This window comes from Tachyglossus aculeatus, chromosome 1, assembly GCF_015852505.1.
Source record: "Tachyglossus aculeatus isolate mTacAcu1 chromosome 1, mTacAcu1.pri, whole genome shotgun sequence".
Lineage (NCBI taxonomy): Eukaryota > Metazoa > Chordata > Mammalia > Monotremata > Tachyglossidae > Tachyglossus > Tachyglossus aculeatus.
In genome coordinates, this window is record NC_052066.1 from 9,019,796 (window position 1) to 9,037,481 (window position 17,686).

General features: G+C 49.3%; 1 protein-coding gene and 1 non-coding gene across 2 annotated transcripts in view; one reads left to right on the forward strand and one right to left on the reverse strand.

The window, feature by feature from the left end:
* Positions 1-4,470: 4,470 nt before the first annotated feature.
* Positions 4,471-17,686, reverse strand: part of TTLL4 (tubulin tyrosine ligase like 4) — a 111,250-nt gene continuing 98,034 nt past the window's right edge. The window contains exons 16-19 of the mRNA XM_038754419.1: positions 14,514-14,727; positions 9,021-9,097; positions 4,873-4,955; positions 4,471-4,738 (exon numbers count right to left, since the gene is read on the reverse strand). Coding sequence (XP_038610347.1) covers positions 4,588-4,738; positions 4,873-4,955; positions 9,021-9,097; positions 14,514-14,727 — 525 coding nt within the window. The 3' untranslated portion in view covers positions 4,471-4,587. The remainder of the gene's footprint in view (positions 4,739-4,872; positions 4,956-9,020; positions 9,098-14,513; positions 14,728-17,686) is intronic.
* Positions 12,210-12,283, forward strand: TRNAN-GUU. Its single transcript has one exon. It is a non-coding gene; the product is annotated as a tRNA-Asn (tRNA).

Consider the following 17,686-nt stretch of genomic DNA (forward strand, 5'->3'; position numbering starts at 1 on the left):
GCTTAGAACAGTGCTTTGCACATAGTAAGCGCTTAACAAATACCATCATTATTATTATTATTATTATTCTCTCCCAACTGTCCCACTCCTGCAGGACGCCCCCGTTCCCTCCCGCCCCCCGCCCTCTGATGTCCCCCCACCAGCTCCAGCGTAGTGGCTAGACCCCGGCCTGAGTGTCACGAGGTTGTGGGTTCCAATCCCGGCTCCGCCATGCGTCTGCTGTGTGACCTTGGTCGAGTCACTTTACTTCTCTGGGCCTCAGTTCCCTTATCTGGAAAATGGGGATCAAAACGGTGAATTCCACGTGGGACAGGGACCATGTCCAACTCGACTCGCTTGTACCCACCCCAGCCCTTAGTACAGCGCCTGGCACACAGTAAGCGCTTAACAAATGTGCATTTAGCTTTACTTCTATTTATTCTGATGACTTGACACCTGTCCACATGTTTCGTTTTGTCATCTGTCTCCCCCTTCGAGACTGTGAGCCCGTTGTTGGGTAGGGACTGTCTCTATATGCTGCCACCTTGTACTTCCCAAGCGCTTAGTACAGTGTCCTGCACACAGTAAGCGCTCAATAAATACGATTGATTGGTTGATTGATTGATTCATCACCATTAGTGCCTGTCTACTTGTTTTGTTTTGTTGTCTGTCTCCCGCTTCTAGACCGTGAGCCCGTTGTTGGGTAGGGACCGTCTCTATACGTTGCCAACTTGTACTTCCCAAGCGCTTAGTCTGGTGCTCTGCACACAGTAAGCGCTCAATAAATACGATTGAATGAACGAATGACTGAACAAATGATCGGCCCTTTTCTCTCCATCCAAACCGCTACCTTGCTGGTTCAATCTCTCGTCCTCTCCCGACTGGATGACTGCGTCGGCCTCCTCTCTGATCTCCCATCCTCCTGTCTCTCCCCGCTTCAGTCTATACTTCACTCTGCTGCCCGGATCATCTTTCTACAGAAACGCTGTGATTGATTCAGTCGTATTTATTGACAAGCTGTGGGCATGTTACTCCCCTCCTCAAAAATCTCCAGTGGCTACCAATCAACCTGCGCATCAGGCAGAAACTCCTCGCCCTCGGCTTCCAGGCTGTCCATCCCCTGGCCCCCTCCTACCTCACCTTCCTTCTGTCCTTCTCCATCGCAGCCCGCACCCTCCACTCCTCTGCCACTAATCTCCTCACCGTTAGGCCTCGTTCTCGCCCGTCCCGCCATCGACCCCCGGCCCACGTCCTCCCCCGGGCCTGGAATGCCCTCCCTCCGCACATCACATAAGCAGCGTGGCTCAGTGGAAAACAGCACGGACTTTGGAGTCAGAGGTCACGGGTTCCAATCCCGGCTCCGCCGCCTGTCTGCTCTGTGACCTTGGGCAAGCCACTTCACTTCTCTGGGCCTCAGTTACCTCACCTGTAAAATGGGGGTGAAGACTGTGAGCCCCATGTGGGACAACCTGATCACCTTGTAACCTCCCCAGCTTAGAACAGTGCTTTGCACATAGCAAGCGCTTAACAAATACCATCATCATTATTATTATCTGCCAAACTAGCTCTCTTCCTCCCTTCAAAGCCCTACTGAGAGCTCACCTCCTCCAGGAGGCCTTCCCACACTGAGCCCCCCCCTTTTTCCTCTCCATCTCCTCCCCTCCCTCCCTCTGCCCTAATCCCTTCCCCTCCCCACAGCCTCCCCCTTCTAGACTGTGAGCCCACTGTTGGGTAGGGACCATCTCTATATGTTGCCAACTTGTACTTCCCAAGCGCTTAGTACAGTGCTCTGCACACAGTAAGCGCTCAATAAATATGATTGATTGATTGTGTATATTTGTACACATGTATTACTCTATTTTATTAATGATGTGTAGATAGCTATAATTCTATTTATTTTGTTGGCATTGACACCTGTCTACTTGTTTTGTTGTCCGTCTCCCCCTTCTAGACCGTGAGCCTGTTGTTGGGTAAGGACTGCCTCTTTAGGCTGCTGATCTGTACTTCCCAAGCGCTCAGTACAGTGCTCTGCACTCCGTAAGCGCTCAATAAATACGACTGCATGAATGAATGAATGGATACAGGATATGGATGCAGGAATGAATGGATAACTGTATATATGTATATATGTTTGTACATATTTATTACTCTATTTATTTTACTTGTCCATATCTATTCTATTTATTTTATTTTGTTAGTATGTTTGGTTTTGTTGTCTGTCTCCCCCTTTTAGACTGTGAGCCCACTGTCGGGTAGGGACTGTCTCTAGATGTTGCCAACTTGGACTTCCCAAGTGCTTCGTCCAGTGCTCTGCACACAGTAAGTGCTCAATAAATACGATTGATTGATTGATATGTATATATGTTTGTACATATTTATTACTCTATTTATTTATTTTACTTGTACATATCTATTCTATTTATTTTATTTTGTTAGTATGTTTGGTTCTGTTCTCTGTCTCCCCCTTTTAGACCGTGAGCCCACTGTAGGGTAGGGACTGTCTCTATATGTTGCCAACTTGGACTTCCCAAGCGCTTTGTCCAGTGCTCTGCACACAGTAAGCGCTCAATAAATACGATTGATTGATTAATATGTATACATGTTTGTACACATTTATTACTCTATTTATTTATTTATTTATTTTACTCATACATATCTATTCTATTTATTTTATTTTGTTAGTATGTTTGGTTTTGTTCTCTCTCTCCCCCTTTTAGACTGTGAGCCCACTGTCGGGTAGGGACCGTCTCTATACGCTGCGAACTTGGACTTCCCAAGCGCTTAGTCCAGTACTCTGCATACAGTAAGCGCTCAATAAATATGATTGATTGATTGATTGATATGTATATATGTTTGTACATATTTATTACTCTATTTATTTATTTTACTTGTACATATCTATTCTATTTTATTTTGTTAGTATGTTTGATTTTGTTCTCTGTCTCCCCCTTTTAGACTGTGAGCCCACTGGTGGGTAGGGACTGTCTCTATATGTTGCCAACTTGTACTTCCCAAGCGCTTCGTCCAGTGCTCTGCACACAGTAAGCGCTCAATACATACGACTGATTGATTGACTGATTGATACAGGTCTCCGCACCCAGTAAGGGCTCGATAAATACGACTGAATGAATGCTCTTCCAGCCCGGACAGTCAGGCCAGGGGGTGGGCTGGGGAGGGTCTTGCTCAGGCACGGGTCCCGCATTTGGAGGAAAGACACACATCACAGCTGACAATTGGCGGAGCTGGGATTTGAACCCATGACCTCTGACTCCAAAGCCCGGACTCTTTCCACTGAGCCACGCTGCTTCTCTGATGAGGTACTTGGCACATAGTATTTATTTTACTTGTACATATCTATTCTATTTATTTTATTTTGTTAGTATGTTTGGTTTTGTTCTCTGTCTCCCCCTTTTAGACTGTGAGCCCACTGTTGGGTAGGCACTGTTTCTAGATGTTGCCAATTTGTACTTCCCAAGCACTTAGTACAGTGCTCTGCACATGGTAAGCACTCAATAAATACGATTCATGATGATGATGATCATTATTATTATTATTATAAAAGAAGGTCCAATATTGAAAAGGAGAGGGTCCCTTTAACTGTTTCTTAATCAAGGGTATTTATTGGGCTCTTACTGTGTGCTGAACACGGTACTAAGCTCTTGGGAGAGTACAATACAACAGAGTTGGTAGTCACATTCCCTGCCCACGAGGAACATACGCTCTACAGAGGGAGACAGACATTAAAATAAATTTTGGATCTGCACATAAAATGCTGTGGGGTTGAGGGCGGGGTGATAATCAAGTGCTTAAAGAGGCAGTGTCATACCAGAGAAGCAGCATGGCTCAGTGGCTTTGGAGTCAGAGGTCATGGGTTCAAATCCCGGCTCCGCCACTTGTCAGCTGTGTGACTTTGGGCAAGTCACTTCTGTGCCTCAGTTACCTCATCTGGAAAATGGGGATTAAGTCTGCGAGCCCCACGTGGGACAACTCGATTACCTCCTTGATTACATGCCCTTCCTCCGCACATCCACCAAGCTAGCTCTCTTCCTCCCTTCAAGGCCCTACTGAGAGCTCACCTCCTCCAGGAGGCCTTCCCAGACTGAGCCCCCTCCTTCCTCTCCCCTTCCTCCCCCTCTCCATCCTCCCCGCCCGCCTTACCTCCTTCCCCTCCCCACAGCCCCTGTACATATGTATATATGTATTTATTACTCTATTTATTTGTACATATTTATTCTATTTATTTTATTTTGTTAATATGGTTTGTCCTCTGTCTCCCCCTTCTAGCCTGTGAGCCCGCTGTCGGGTCGGGACCGGCTCTAGATGTTGCCAACTTGGACTTCCCAAGCGCTTCGTCCAGCGCTCTGCACACAGTAAGCGCTCAATAAATACACCTGAATGGATGAATGAATGAATCAGGACGCTCGGGGGCTACCAAACCAACTCCTTTATAAGGCTGCGGCGGGGGCCCGGCCGGGCCAGTGGTGGGGGGCTCGCTCTCTCGCTCGCCCTCTGACCTTTCCCGAAAAGCCTCCGGAGGGGCCCGGAGCGGAGGCCCGGACCGGCCGGTCCTCTGGGTCGCGGTGGCCGGGACGGAGGCCCGTGAGGTAGCTAGAGGCCCTGGGGGGTCGGGGGAGGCCGATCGGGGACGGGGGGCTCACTGTCCGCGGCCGGGGGTCTGTCGCTCGGCTCCGGGGTCTTGATCAGGGGCAGAGCCTGCCCAGGGGGGCCGTCCTCGGCCTCCTTGACGTCGGGGGGCTTCCTGTCGAGGAACGGGGGGACGCCGTTGGGACCCCGCTGCCCCTCTCCCACTGGCTCCGCTCCGGCCCCCCGCCCCGGGCGGTCTCTACCCCGGCCCCCCGACTTTGGGCACCCCCCCAAGAGCCCCGTCCTCACCCCGGCTTGCCCGCGTCCGGCGTGCAGAGGCTTTGGACCCAGGAGTCGCCCTTCAGGAGGAGATGGGAGCGAGGCAAGGTCCACTAGGAAGAAAAAAAGGAAAAAAAGGGGGCAGGGGGGCTGGGCTGGGGTCCAAACAATCGCCCCCTGGCCCTGCCGGCCTGCTCTGGCCAATCAATCAATCGTATTTATTGAGCGCTTACTGTGTGCAGAGCACTGGACTGAGCGCTTGGGAAGTCCAGTGTTGCCAACTTGTACTTCCCAAGCGCTTAGTCCAGTGCTCTGCACACAGTAAGCGCTCAATAAATACGATTGATGATGATGAAGTCCAAGTTGGCAACACATAGAGACGGTCCCTACCCAACAGCGGGCTCACAGTCTGAAAGGGAGCCAATGACTCTCCCCCCCCCACCCCTTCAAAGCCTAACTGAAGGCCCAGCAGCGTGGCTCAGTGGAAAAGAGCCCGGGCTTTGGAGTCAGAGGTCATGGGTTCGAATCCCGGCTCCCGCACTGGTCAGCTGGGTGACTTTGGGCAAGTCACTTCACTTCTCTGGGCTTCAGTTCCCTCATCTGGAAAATGGGGAGGAAGACTGTGAGCCCCCCGTGGGACAGCCTCATGACCTTGTATCCCCCCCAGCGCTTAGAACAGTGCTTTGCACATAGTAAGCGCTTAATAAATGCCATCATTATTATTATTATTATTATTACCTCCTCCAAGAGGCCTTCCTTGACTAAGCCCCCTCTTCTCCCACTCCCTTCTTCATCGCTCCAATTTGCTCCCTTTCTTCACGCCCCCCTCCCAGCCCTGGCTTAATAATAATAATAATAATAATAATAATAATAATAATAATAATAATAATAATAATAATAATGGTGTTTGTTAAGCGCTTACTATGTGCAAAGCACCATTCTATCAATCAATCAATCAATCGTATTTATTGAGCGCTTACTGTGTGCAGAGCACTGGACATACAAGTCGGCAACATATAGAAACGGTCCCTACCCAACAGTGGGCTTACAGTCTAGAAAGGTGATCAGGTTGTCCCTCGGGGAGGGCTCACGGTCTTAATCCCCATTTTCCAGATGAGGGAACTGAGGCTCAGAGAAGCGAAGTGACTTGCCCGAAGTCCCACAGCTGACGTTGGCGGTGGCAGGATTTGAACCCGTGACCTCTGACTCCAAAGCCCGGGCTCTTTCCGCTAAGCCACGCTTCTTCTCCATAAAGCGCTCAATAAATACGATTGAATGAATGAATGAATGATAGAGCGGGGACCTGGGAGTGAGAAGGTCATGGGTTCTAATTCCGGCTCCGCCACTTGTCAGCTGTATGGGCTTCTCTGGGCCTCAGTGCCCTCATCTGGAAAATGGGGATGAAGACTGGGAGCCCCACGTGGGAAAACCTGATGACCTGGTATCTACCCTGGCAGCTCAGCGCTTAGAACACTGCTCTGCACGTAGGAAGCGCTTAACAAATACCATAATAATAGTAATAGTGCTTGGCACATAGTAAGTGCTTAACAAATACCATCATTATTATTAGCCTCCCTTCTAGACTGATTGAAGCAGCGTGGCTCAGCGGAAAGAGCACGGGCTTTGGAGTCGGAGGGCATGGGTTCGAATCCCGCCACCTGTCAGCTGAGTGACTTCGGGCAAGTCACTTCACTTCTCTGGGCCTCAGTGACCTCATCTGGAAAATGGGGATGAAGACTGTGCGCCCCAAGTGGGACAACCTGATCACCTTGTATCCCTCCAGCGCTAAGAACAGTGCTTGGCACATAGTAAGCGCTTAATAAATGCCATTATTATTATTATTATTATTATAGACTGTGAGCCCGTCGCTGGGTAGGGACTGTATCTGTTGCCAATTTGTACTTTCCAAGCGCTTAGTCCAGCGCTCTGCACACAGTAAGCGCTCAATAAATACGACTGAATGAATGAAATGAATGAACCACTTAGGTTCCTCTCCATCATTTATTCATTTCTGTTAACGTCCGTCTCCCCCTCTAAACTGCGAGTGTGTGGTGGGCAGGGAGTCTGTCTGCTTATTATCCTCCCCCAAACGCTTAGTCCAGTGCTCTGCACACAGTAAGCGCTCAATAAATACGATCGAATGAATGGATAAATGCCGGGGAGAGAACTCCGCCCTTTGTCCCGTGCCCAGCCTGTAGGTCAGGGGAGGGCACATTTCCCGGATCTGGGTTCTAATCCCGGCCCCGCCGCTTGTCTGCTGTGTGATCTTGGGCGAGTCATTTCACTTCTCCGGGCCTCAGTTTCGCCCCTCTGTAAAATGGGGATTAAGACCGTGAGCCCCACGTGGGCCAGGGATTGTATCCAACCTGACACAATCCCTGGCCTTACCCCTGGTTTATATCTACCCCAGCGCTTAGTACAGTGCCTGGCACATAGTCAGCGCTTAACAAATACCAACATTATTATTATTATTAATAATAAATGCCATTATTATTATTAGAAGGACCCAGTCCCACATATTTATTGATTGATTTATTTTACTTGTACATATTTATTCTATTTATTTTATTCTGTTAATATGCTTTGTTTTGTTCTCTGTCTCCCCCTTCTAGCCTGTGAGCCCGCTGTTGGGTAGGGACCGTCTCTCTATGTTGCCAACTTGGACTTCCCAAGCGCTTAGTCCAGTGCTCTGCACACAGTAAGCGCTCAATAAATACGACTGAATGAATGAATAGGATTCTCAGCCTTAATCCCCATTTTCCAGATGAGGGAACCGAGGCCCAGAGAAGTGAAGCGACTTGCCAGGCACTCTTCTAAGCGCTGGAGTAGATACAATCAATCAATCAATCAATCAATCGTATTTATTGAGCGCTTACTGTGTGCAGAGCACTGTACTAAGCGCTTGGGAAGTACAAGTTGGCAACATATAGAGACAGTCCCAACCCAACAGTGGGCTCACAGTCTAAAAGGGGGAGACAGAGAACAAAACCAAACATACTAACAAAATAAAATAGAATAGATATGTACAGGTAAAATAAATAAATAGAGTAATAAATAAGTACAAACATATATACATATATACAGGTGCTGTGGGGAAGGGAAGGAGGTCAGATGGGGGGACGGAGAGGGGGACGAGGGGGAGAGGAAGGAAGGGGCTCAGTCTGGATACAAGATAATCAGGTTGCCAATTTGTCCTTCCCAAGCGCTCAGTCCAGTGCTCTGCACACAGTAAGCGCTCCATTCATTCATTCAATCATATTTATTGAGCGCTTACTGTGTGCAGAGCACTGGACTGAGCGATTGGGAAGGACAAATAAATGTCATTCAATGAATATGATTGACTGAATGACTGAATCTCCAGTGGCTCCCAATCAATCTGCGCATCAGGCAGAAACTCCTCACCCTGGGCTTCCAGGCTGTCCATCCATCCATCCAACCCCTGGCCCCCTCCTCCCTCACCTCCCTTCTCTCCTTCTCCAGCCCAGCCCGCGTCCTCCACTCCTCCGCCGCTGATCTCCTCACCGTTAGGCCTCGTTCTCGCCCGTCCCGCCGTCGACCCCCGGCCCACGTCCTCCCCCGGGCCCGGAATGCCCCCAATCCCTCTGCCCATCCGCCAAGCTCGCTCTCCTCCTCCCTTCAAAGCCCTGATGAGAGCTCACCTCCTCCAGGAGGCCTTCCCACACTCAGCCCCTTCCTTCCTCTCCCCCTCCTCCCCCTTTCCGCCTTACCTCCTTCCCTTCCCCACAGCACCTGTATATATCTATATACGTTTGTACAGATTTATTACTCTATTTATTACTTGTACCTATCTATTCTATTTATTTTATTTTGTTAGTACGTTTGGTTTGGTTCTCTGTCTCCCCCTTTGAGACTGTGAGCCCGCCGTTGGGTAGGGACCGTCTCTAGATGTTGCCAACTTGGACTTCCCAAGCGCTTAGTCCAGTGCTCTGCACACAGTAAGCGCTCAATAAATACGATTGATGATGATGATGAATGGCACAGTCCCCTGCTCCCCCCCCCCCCCACGCCTCTCGGGGAGGAAACTGAGGCCCAGAGCAGGCCCGGGCTCTACCACTAGACCGAGACGCTGCGGCGTCGGACGGTCACCCCCGGCCGCGGCCCCCTCCCCGGACCCCCCGCGCCCCCCGTCAGCGGCCCCCCGGGGCCCGGTCACTCACCACGGGCGCAGAATCCGAGTCGCTCCCGGCCCCCGTGTGAAACCCTCTGAAGCACCATCGCCGCAGCAGGTCCACCCCTGAGGACGGGACGGGGCAGAGGGGGGGGGCGGGACCGTCTCTAAATGTCGCCGACTTGGACTTCCCAAGCGCTTAGTCCAGTGCTCTGCACACGGTAAGCGCTCAATAAATACGATGGGATGAGTGAATGAATGAATGAAGGAGCCCGGGCTTTGCAGTCACAGAGGTCACGGGTTCAAATCCCGGATCCACAGTTCATTCAGTCGTATTTACTGAGCGCTTACTGTGTGCCAGAGCACTGGATTAAGCGCTTGGGGGATAATCAATCAATCAATCAATCTATCGTATTTATTGAGCACTTACTATGTGCAGAGCACTGTACTAAGCGCTTGGGAAGTACAAATTGGCAACACATAGAGACGGTCCCTACCCAACAGTGGGCTCACAGTCTAAAAGGGGGAGACAGAGAACAGAACCAAACATACCAACAAAATAAAATAAATAGGATAGAAATATACAAGTAAGATAAATAAATAAATAAATAAATAGAGTAATAAATATGTACAAGTACAAGTCGGCAACATCTAGAGACGGGAATTATCAGCTGTGTGACTGATTTGACCTCATCTGTAAAATGGGGATGAAGACTGTGAGCCCCAGGTGGGACAACCCGATCACCTTATATTCTCCCCAGTGCTTAGAACAGTGCTTTGCACATAGTAAGCGCTTAACAAATGCCCTCATTATTATTATTATTATTCTCCTTGCCTCAGTTCCCTCATCTGTCAAATGGGGATGAAGACTGTGAGCCCCAGGTGGGACAACCCGATCACCTTATATTCTCCCCAGTGCTGAGAACAGTGTTTTGCACATAGTAAGCGCTTAACAAATGCCCTCATTATCATTATTATTATTATTCTCCGTGCCTCAGTTCCCTCATCTGTCAAATGGGGATGAAGACTGTGAGCCCCCCGTGGGACAACCTGATCACCTTGTATTCTCCCCAGTGCTTCTAGATGGTGAGCCCACTGTTGGGTAGGGACCGTCTCTATATGTTGCCAACTTGTACTTCCCAAGCGCTTAGTACAGTGCTCTGCGCACAGTAAGTGCTCAATAAATACGATTGAATAAATGAATGAACAGTGCTTTGCACATAGTAAGCGCTCAATAAATGCGATTGAATAAATGAATGAATGAACAGTGCTTTGCACATAGTAAGCGCTTAACAAATGCCCTCATTATTATCATTATTATTATTATTCTCCGTGCCTCAGTTCCCTCATCAGTCAAATGGGGATGAAGACTGGGAGCCCCCCGTGGGACAACCTGATCACCTTGTAACCTCCCCAGCGCTTGAAACAGTGCTTTGCACATAGTAAGCGCTTAACAAATGCCCTCATCATTATTATTATTATTATTATTATTATTCTCCGTGCCTCAGTTCCCTTATCGGTCAAATGGGGATGAAGACTGTGAGCCCCCAGTGGGACAACCTGATCACCTTGTATTCATTCATTCATTCAATCGTATTGATTGAGCGCTTACTGTGTGCAGAGCACTGTACTAAGCGCTTGGGAAGTACAAGTCGGCAACAAATAGAGATGGTCCCTACCCAACAGTGGGCTCCCAAGGGACAACCTGATCACCTTGTATTCTCCCCTGCGCTTAGAACAGTGTTTGGCACATAGTAAGCGCTTAACAAATGCCCTCATCATTATTATTATTATTATTCTCCGTGCCTCAGTTCCCTCATCGGTCAAACGGGGATGAAGTCTGTGAGCCCCCCGTGGGACAACCTCCCCAGCGCTTAGAACAGTGCTTTGCACATAGTAAGCGCTTAACAAATTCCCTCATTATTATTATTCTCTGTGCCTCAGTTCCCTCATCGGTCAAACGGGGATAAAGCCTGTGAGCCTCCCGTGGGACAACCTCCCCAGCGCTTAGAACAGTGCTCGGCACATAGTAAGCGCTTAACAAATGCCCTCATTATTATTATTATTATGCCCCTTCCTTCCTCTCCCCCTCGTCCCCCTCTCCATCCCTCCATCTTACCTCCTTCCCTTCCCCACAGCACCTGTATATATGTATAGATGTTTGTACATATTTATTACTCTATTTATTTATTTATTTATTTATTTTACTTGTCCATATCTATTCTATTGATTTTATTTTGTTAGTATGTTTGGTTTTGTTCTCTGTCTCCCCCTTTTAGACTGTGAGCCCACTGTTGGGTAGGGACCGTCTCTAGACGTTGCCAATTTGTACTTCCCAAGCGCTTAGTACAGTGCTCTGCACGTAGTAAGCGCTCAATAAATATGATTGATGATTGATTATTATTCTCCGTGCCTCAGTTCCCTCATCGGTCAAATGGAGATGAAGACTGTGAGCCCCCCAGTGGGACAACCTCCCCAGCGCTTAGAACAGTGCTTTGCACATAGTAAGCGCTTAACAAATGCCCTCATTATTATTATTATTCTCCGTGCCTCAGTTCCCTCATCAAATGGGGATGAAGACTGTGAGCCCCCCGTGGGACCACCTCATCACCCTGGAACCTCTCCAGCGCTCAGAACAGTGCTTGGCACGTAGTAAGCGCTTAAAAGAGAAGCAGCGTGGCTCAGTGGAAAAGAGCCCGGGCTTTGGAGTCAGAGGTCGTGGGTTCGAATCCCGGCTCTGCCGCATGTCTGCTGTGTGACACCGGGCGAGCCACTTCACTACTCTGAGCCTCAGTTCCCTCAGCTGGAAAATGGGGATGAAGACTGTGAGCCTCACGTGGGACGACTTGATCACCTCGTATATCCCCCCCAGCGCTTAGAACAGTGCTCTGCACATAGTAAATGCTTAACAAATGCTATTATTATTATTAATAAATGCCATTATTATTATTATTATTAAATTCCATTATTATTATTGTCATTATTTAGGTGGAAAAGAGCCCGGGCTTTGGAGTCAGAGGTCATGGGTTCAAATCCTGGCTCCGCCACTTGTCAGCTGGGTGACTTTGGGCAAGTCACTTCACTTCCCTGGGCCTCATTCCCTCATCTGTAAAATGGGGATGAAGCCTGCGGGCCTCTTGTGGGACAACCCGATCACCTTGTATCCCCCCCAGTGCTGCTTTGCACATAGTAAGTGCTTAATAAATGCCATCATTATTATTATTATTATTATTATGGTGTCTCTGTGGCACAATTGGTTAGCGCGTTCGGCTGTTAACCGAAAGGTTGGTGGTTCAAGCCCACCCAGGAACGGGTTAATGCCAGTTTTTCATTGTCAGCGCTTAGAACAGTGCTTTGCACATAATAATAATAATAATAATAATAATAATAATAATAATAATAATGGCATTTATTAAGCACTTACTATGTGCAAAGCACTGTTCTAAGCGCTGGGGAGGTTACAAGGTGATCAGGTTGTCCCTTGTGGGGCTCACAGATTTAATCCCCATTTTCCAGATGAGGTAACTGAGGCACAGAGAAGTTAAGTGACTTGCCCCATGACCTTTGACTCCAAAGCCCATGCTCTTTCCTACGGAGCCACGCTGCTTCATAGTAAGCGCTTAATAAATACTATCATTATTATTATTATTATTATTATTTACTTCTTCTGGGCAGATAATGTGCCTGGTCCTTCTGTTGCCCTACTGAGAGCTCACCTCCTCCAGGAGGCCTTCCCAGACTGAGCCCCCTCCTTCCTCTCCCCCTCGTCCCCCTCTCCATCCTCCCCGTCTTACCTCCTTCCCGTCCCCACAGCACCTATATATATATATATATATATATATATATATATGTATATATATGTTTGTACATATTTATTACCCTATTTATTTTACTTGTACACATCTATTCTATTTATTTCCAAACTGAGCCCCCTCCTTCCTCTCCCCCTCGTCCCCCTCTCCATCCCCCGTCTTACCTCCTTCCCTTCCCCACAGCACCTGTATATATATATATATATATATATATATATATATATATATATATATATATATATATATATATGTTTGTACATATTTATTACTCTATTTATTTTACTTGTACACATCTATTCTATTTATTTCCAAACTGAGCCCCCTCCTTCCTCTCCCCCTCGTCCCCCTCTCCATCCCCCCGTCTTACCTCCTTCCCGTCCCCACAGCACCTGTATATATATATATATGGTTGTACATATTTATTACCCTATTTATTTTACTTGTACACATCTATTCTATTTATTTCCAAACTGAGCCCCCTCCTTCCTCTCCCCCTCGTCCCCCTCTCCATCCCCCCGTCTTACCTCCTTCCCGTCCCCACAGCACCTGTATATATATATATATATATATATATATATATATATATATATATATATACATATATATATATATATATATATATATATATATATACATATATATATATATATATATATATATATATATATATATATGGTTGTACATATTTATTACTCTATTTATTTTACTTGTACACATCTATTCTATTTATTTCCAAACTGAGCCCCCTCCTTCCTCTCCCCCTCGTCCCCCTCTCCATCCCCCCATCTTACCTCCTTCCCTTCCCCACAGCACCTGTATATATATATATATATATATATATATATATGTTTGTACATATTTATTACCCTATTTATTTTACTTGTACACATCTATTCTATTTATTTCCAAACTGAGCCCCCTCCTTTCTCTGCCCCTCCTCCCCCTCTCCATCCCCCGTCTTACCTCCTTCCCTTCCCCACAGCACCTGTATATATATATATATATATATATATATATATATGTTTGTACATATTTATTACTCTATTTATTTTACTTGTACACATCTATTCTATTTATTTCCAAACTGAGCCCCCTCCTTCCTCTCCCCCTCGTCCCCCTCTCCATCCCCCCGTCTTACCTCCTTCCCTTCCCCACAGCACCTATATATATATATATATATATATATATGTTTGTACATATTTATTACTCTATTTATTTTACTTGTACACATCTATTCTATTTATTTCCAAACTGAGCCCCCTCCTTCCTTTCCCCCTCGTCCCCCTCTCCATCCCCCCGTCTTACCTCCTTCCCTTCCCCACAGCACCTGTATATATATATATATATATATGTTTGTACATATTTATTACTCTATTTATTTTACTTGTACACATCTATTCTGAGCCCCCTCCTTCCTCTCCCCCTCGTCCCCCTCTCCATCCCCTCCATCTTACCTCCTTCCTTTCCCCACGGCACCTGTATATATGTTTGTACATATTTATTACTCTATTTATTTTCCTTGTACACATCTATTCTATTTATTTTATTTTGTTAGTATGGTTTTGTTCTCCGTCTCCCCCTTTTAGACCGCGAGCCCGCCGGTGGGTAGGGCCCGTCTCTAGATGTTGCCAACTTGGACTTCCCCAGCGCTTCGTCCAGCGCTCTGCACACGGTAAGCGCTCAATAAATACGACTGATCGATCGATCGACTGATTATTATTATTCTTTACCCCTGAGCTTGTCGCCGCCGTGGTACTTGAGCTCCCACTGGGTGGTGAGGATGTTGAAGTAGCGGGGCTGGTCGAAGAAGCGCAGGTAGCGGGCGGACGCCCGCGTGGGGAAGACGCGCTCGAACTGGCCGCGGCGCGAGAACTCGTCCTCCGTCTCCACCAGGACCCGCACGTCCCCCGGGGTCAGCACGTCCAGCACCGACGAGTACAGCTCCTGTCCGGCCCCGCGGACACACCGGGACACGCGGGGTGGGTCATCGCACACGCAGAGGCACGGATGCCCACGCCGCACGCGTGGGGAGACCCGCAGAGATGCGCCCACGGGGATGAAAACGAAGGGACACATTCACGGGCACACAAGGACACATGGGGTGGGTGATCGCGGACGCGTACCTAGACGCACACATGCGGAGGCACGGATATTCATTCATTCAATCGTATTTATTGAGCGCTTACTGTGTGCAGAGCACTGGACTAAGCGCTTGGGAAGGACAAATCAGGATACCCACCGAGGCACACGCCGCACACGTGGGGAGACCCGCAGAGATGCACCCACAGGGACAAAAATGAAGGGACACATTCATGGACACACGCGTGCATGAAAGGGCACACGAGGACACACGGGGTGGGTGATCACGAATGGACGGGTACCGAGACGCACACACACACAGAGGTACGGACAGTCATTCATTCAATCGTATTTATTGAGCGCTTACTGTGTGCAGAGCACTGGACTAAGCGCTTGGGAAGCACAAATCAGGATACCCACCGCGACACGCCGCACGCGTGGGGAGACCCGCAGTGATGCGCCCACAGGGATGAAAACGAAGGGACACATTCACGGACACACACGCGCGTGTGAACGGGCACACGAGGACACACGGGGTGGGTGAACGCGGACGCGTACCTAGACGCACACATGCAGAGGCACGGATATTCATTCATTCATTCATTCCATCGTATTTACTGAGCGCTTACTGTGTGCAGAGCACTGGACTAAGCGCTTGGGAAGGATAAATCGGGATATCCACCGAGATACACGCTGCAGGTGTGGGGAGACCCGCAGAGATGCACCCACAGGGACGCATGGGGAGGATGCACATGAAGGGACACATTCACGGCCACACATGCACATGGACGGGCACACGAGGACACACGGGGTGGGTGAACGCAGACGCGTACCTAAACGCACACACACGGAGGTACGGATATTCATTCATTCAATCGTATTTATTGAGTGCTTACTGTGTGCAGAGCACTGGACTAAGCGCTTGGGAAGGACAAATCGGGATACCCACCGAGGCACACGCCGCACAAGAGGGGAGACCCGCAGAGATGCGCCCACGGGGACGAAAACAAAGGGACACATTCACGGACACACACGCGCGTGCGTGAAGGGGCACACGAGGACACACGGGGTGGGTGAACGCGGACGCGTACCTAGACGCACACACGCAGAGGTACGGATAGTCATTCATTCAATCATATTTATTGAGCGCTTACTGTGTGCAGAGCACTGGACTAAGCGCTTGGGAAGCACAAATCAGGATACCCACTGTGACACATGCTGTACGCGTGGGGAGACCCGCAGAGATGCCCCCACAGGGATGAAAATGAAGGGACACATTCGCGGACACACGTGCATATGGACGGGCACACGAGGACACACAGGGTGGGTGAACGCGAATGGACACGTACATAGACAAACACACGAGAGGCATGGACACCCACCGCAACACACGCCGCACGCGTGGGGAGACCTGCAGGGATGCGCCCACAGGGACGAAAACGAAGGGACACATTCACGGACACACGCATGCACGTGAACGGGCACACGAGGACACACGGGGTGGGTCAACGCGGACGCGTACCTAGACGCACACATGCGGAGGAACGGATATTCATTCACTCATTCCATCGTATTTATTGAGCACTTACTGTGCGCAGAGCACTGGACTAAGCGCTTGGGAAGGATAAATCGGGATACCCACTGAGATACACGCTGCAGGTGTGGGGAGACCCGCAGAGATGCGCCCACAGGGACAAAAATGAAGGGACACATTCACGGACACACACGCGCGCACATGAACAGGCACAGGAGGATACATGGGGTGGGTGAACGTGGACGAATACCTAGACGCACACATGCAGAGGCATGGATATTCATTCATTCATTCATTCCATCGCATTTATTGAGCGCTTACTGTGTGCAGGGCACTGGACTAAGCGCTTGGGAAAGACAAATCGGGATACCTGCCGAGACACACGCCGCAAGCATGGGGAGACCCGCAGAGATGCGCCCACAGGGACGTATGGGGAGGAAGCACATGAAGGGACACATTCACGGACACACGTGCACAAGGAGGGGCACACGAGGACACACGGGGTCGGTGAACGCGAATGGACACGTACGTAGACACACACATGCAGAGGCATGGACGCCCAGTGCGACACATGCCGCACGCGCGGGGAGACCCGCAGAGATGCGCCCACAGGGACGAAAACGAAGGGACACATTCACGGACACACGTGCACATGGACGGGAACAAGAGGACACACGGGGTGGGTGAACGCGGACACGTACCTAGACACACACATGCGGAGGCACGGATATTCATTCATTCATTCATTCCATCGTATTTATTGAGCGCTTACTGTGTGCAGAGCACTGGACTAAGCGCTTGGGAAGGACAAATCGGGATATCCACCGAGACACACGCCACACGCGTGGGGAGACCCGCAGAGATGCGCCCACAGGGACAAAAATGAAGGGACACATTCACGGACACACGCGTGCATGGACGGGCACACGAGGACACACTGGGTGGGTGAACGCGGACGCGTACCTAGACGCACACATGCGGAGGCACGGATATTCATTCATTCATTCCATCGTATTTATTGAGCGCTTACTGTGTGCAGAGCACTGGACTAAGCGCTTGGGAAGGACAAATCGGGATACCCGCCGAGGCACATGCCGCACGCGTGGGGAGACCTGCAGAGATGCACCCACAGGGACGTATGGGGAGGAAGCACATGAAGGGACACATTCACAGACACACGTGCACATGGACGGGCACACGAGGACACACGGGGTGGGTGAACGCGAATGGACACGTACGTAGACACACACATGCAGAGGCATGGACGCCCAGTGCGACACATGCCGCACG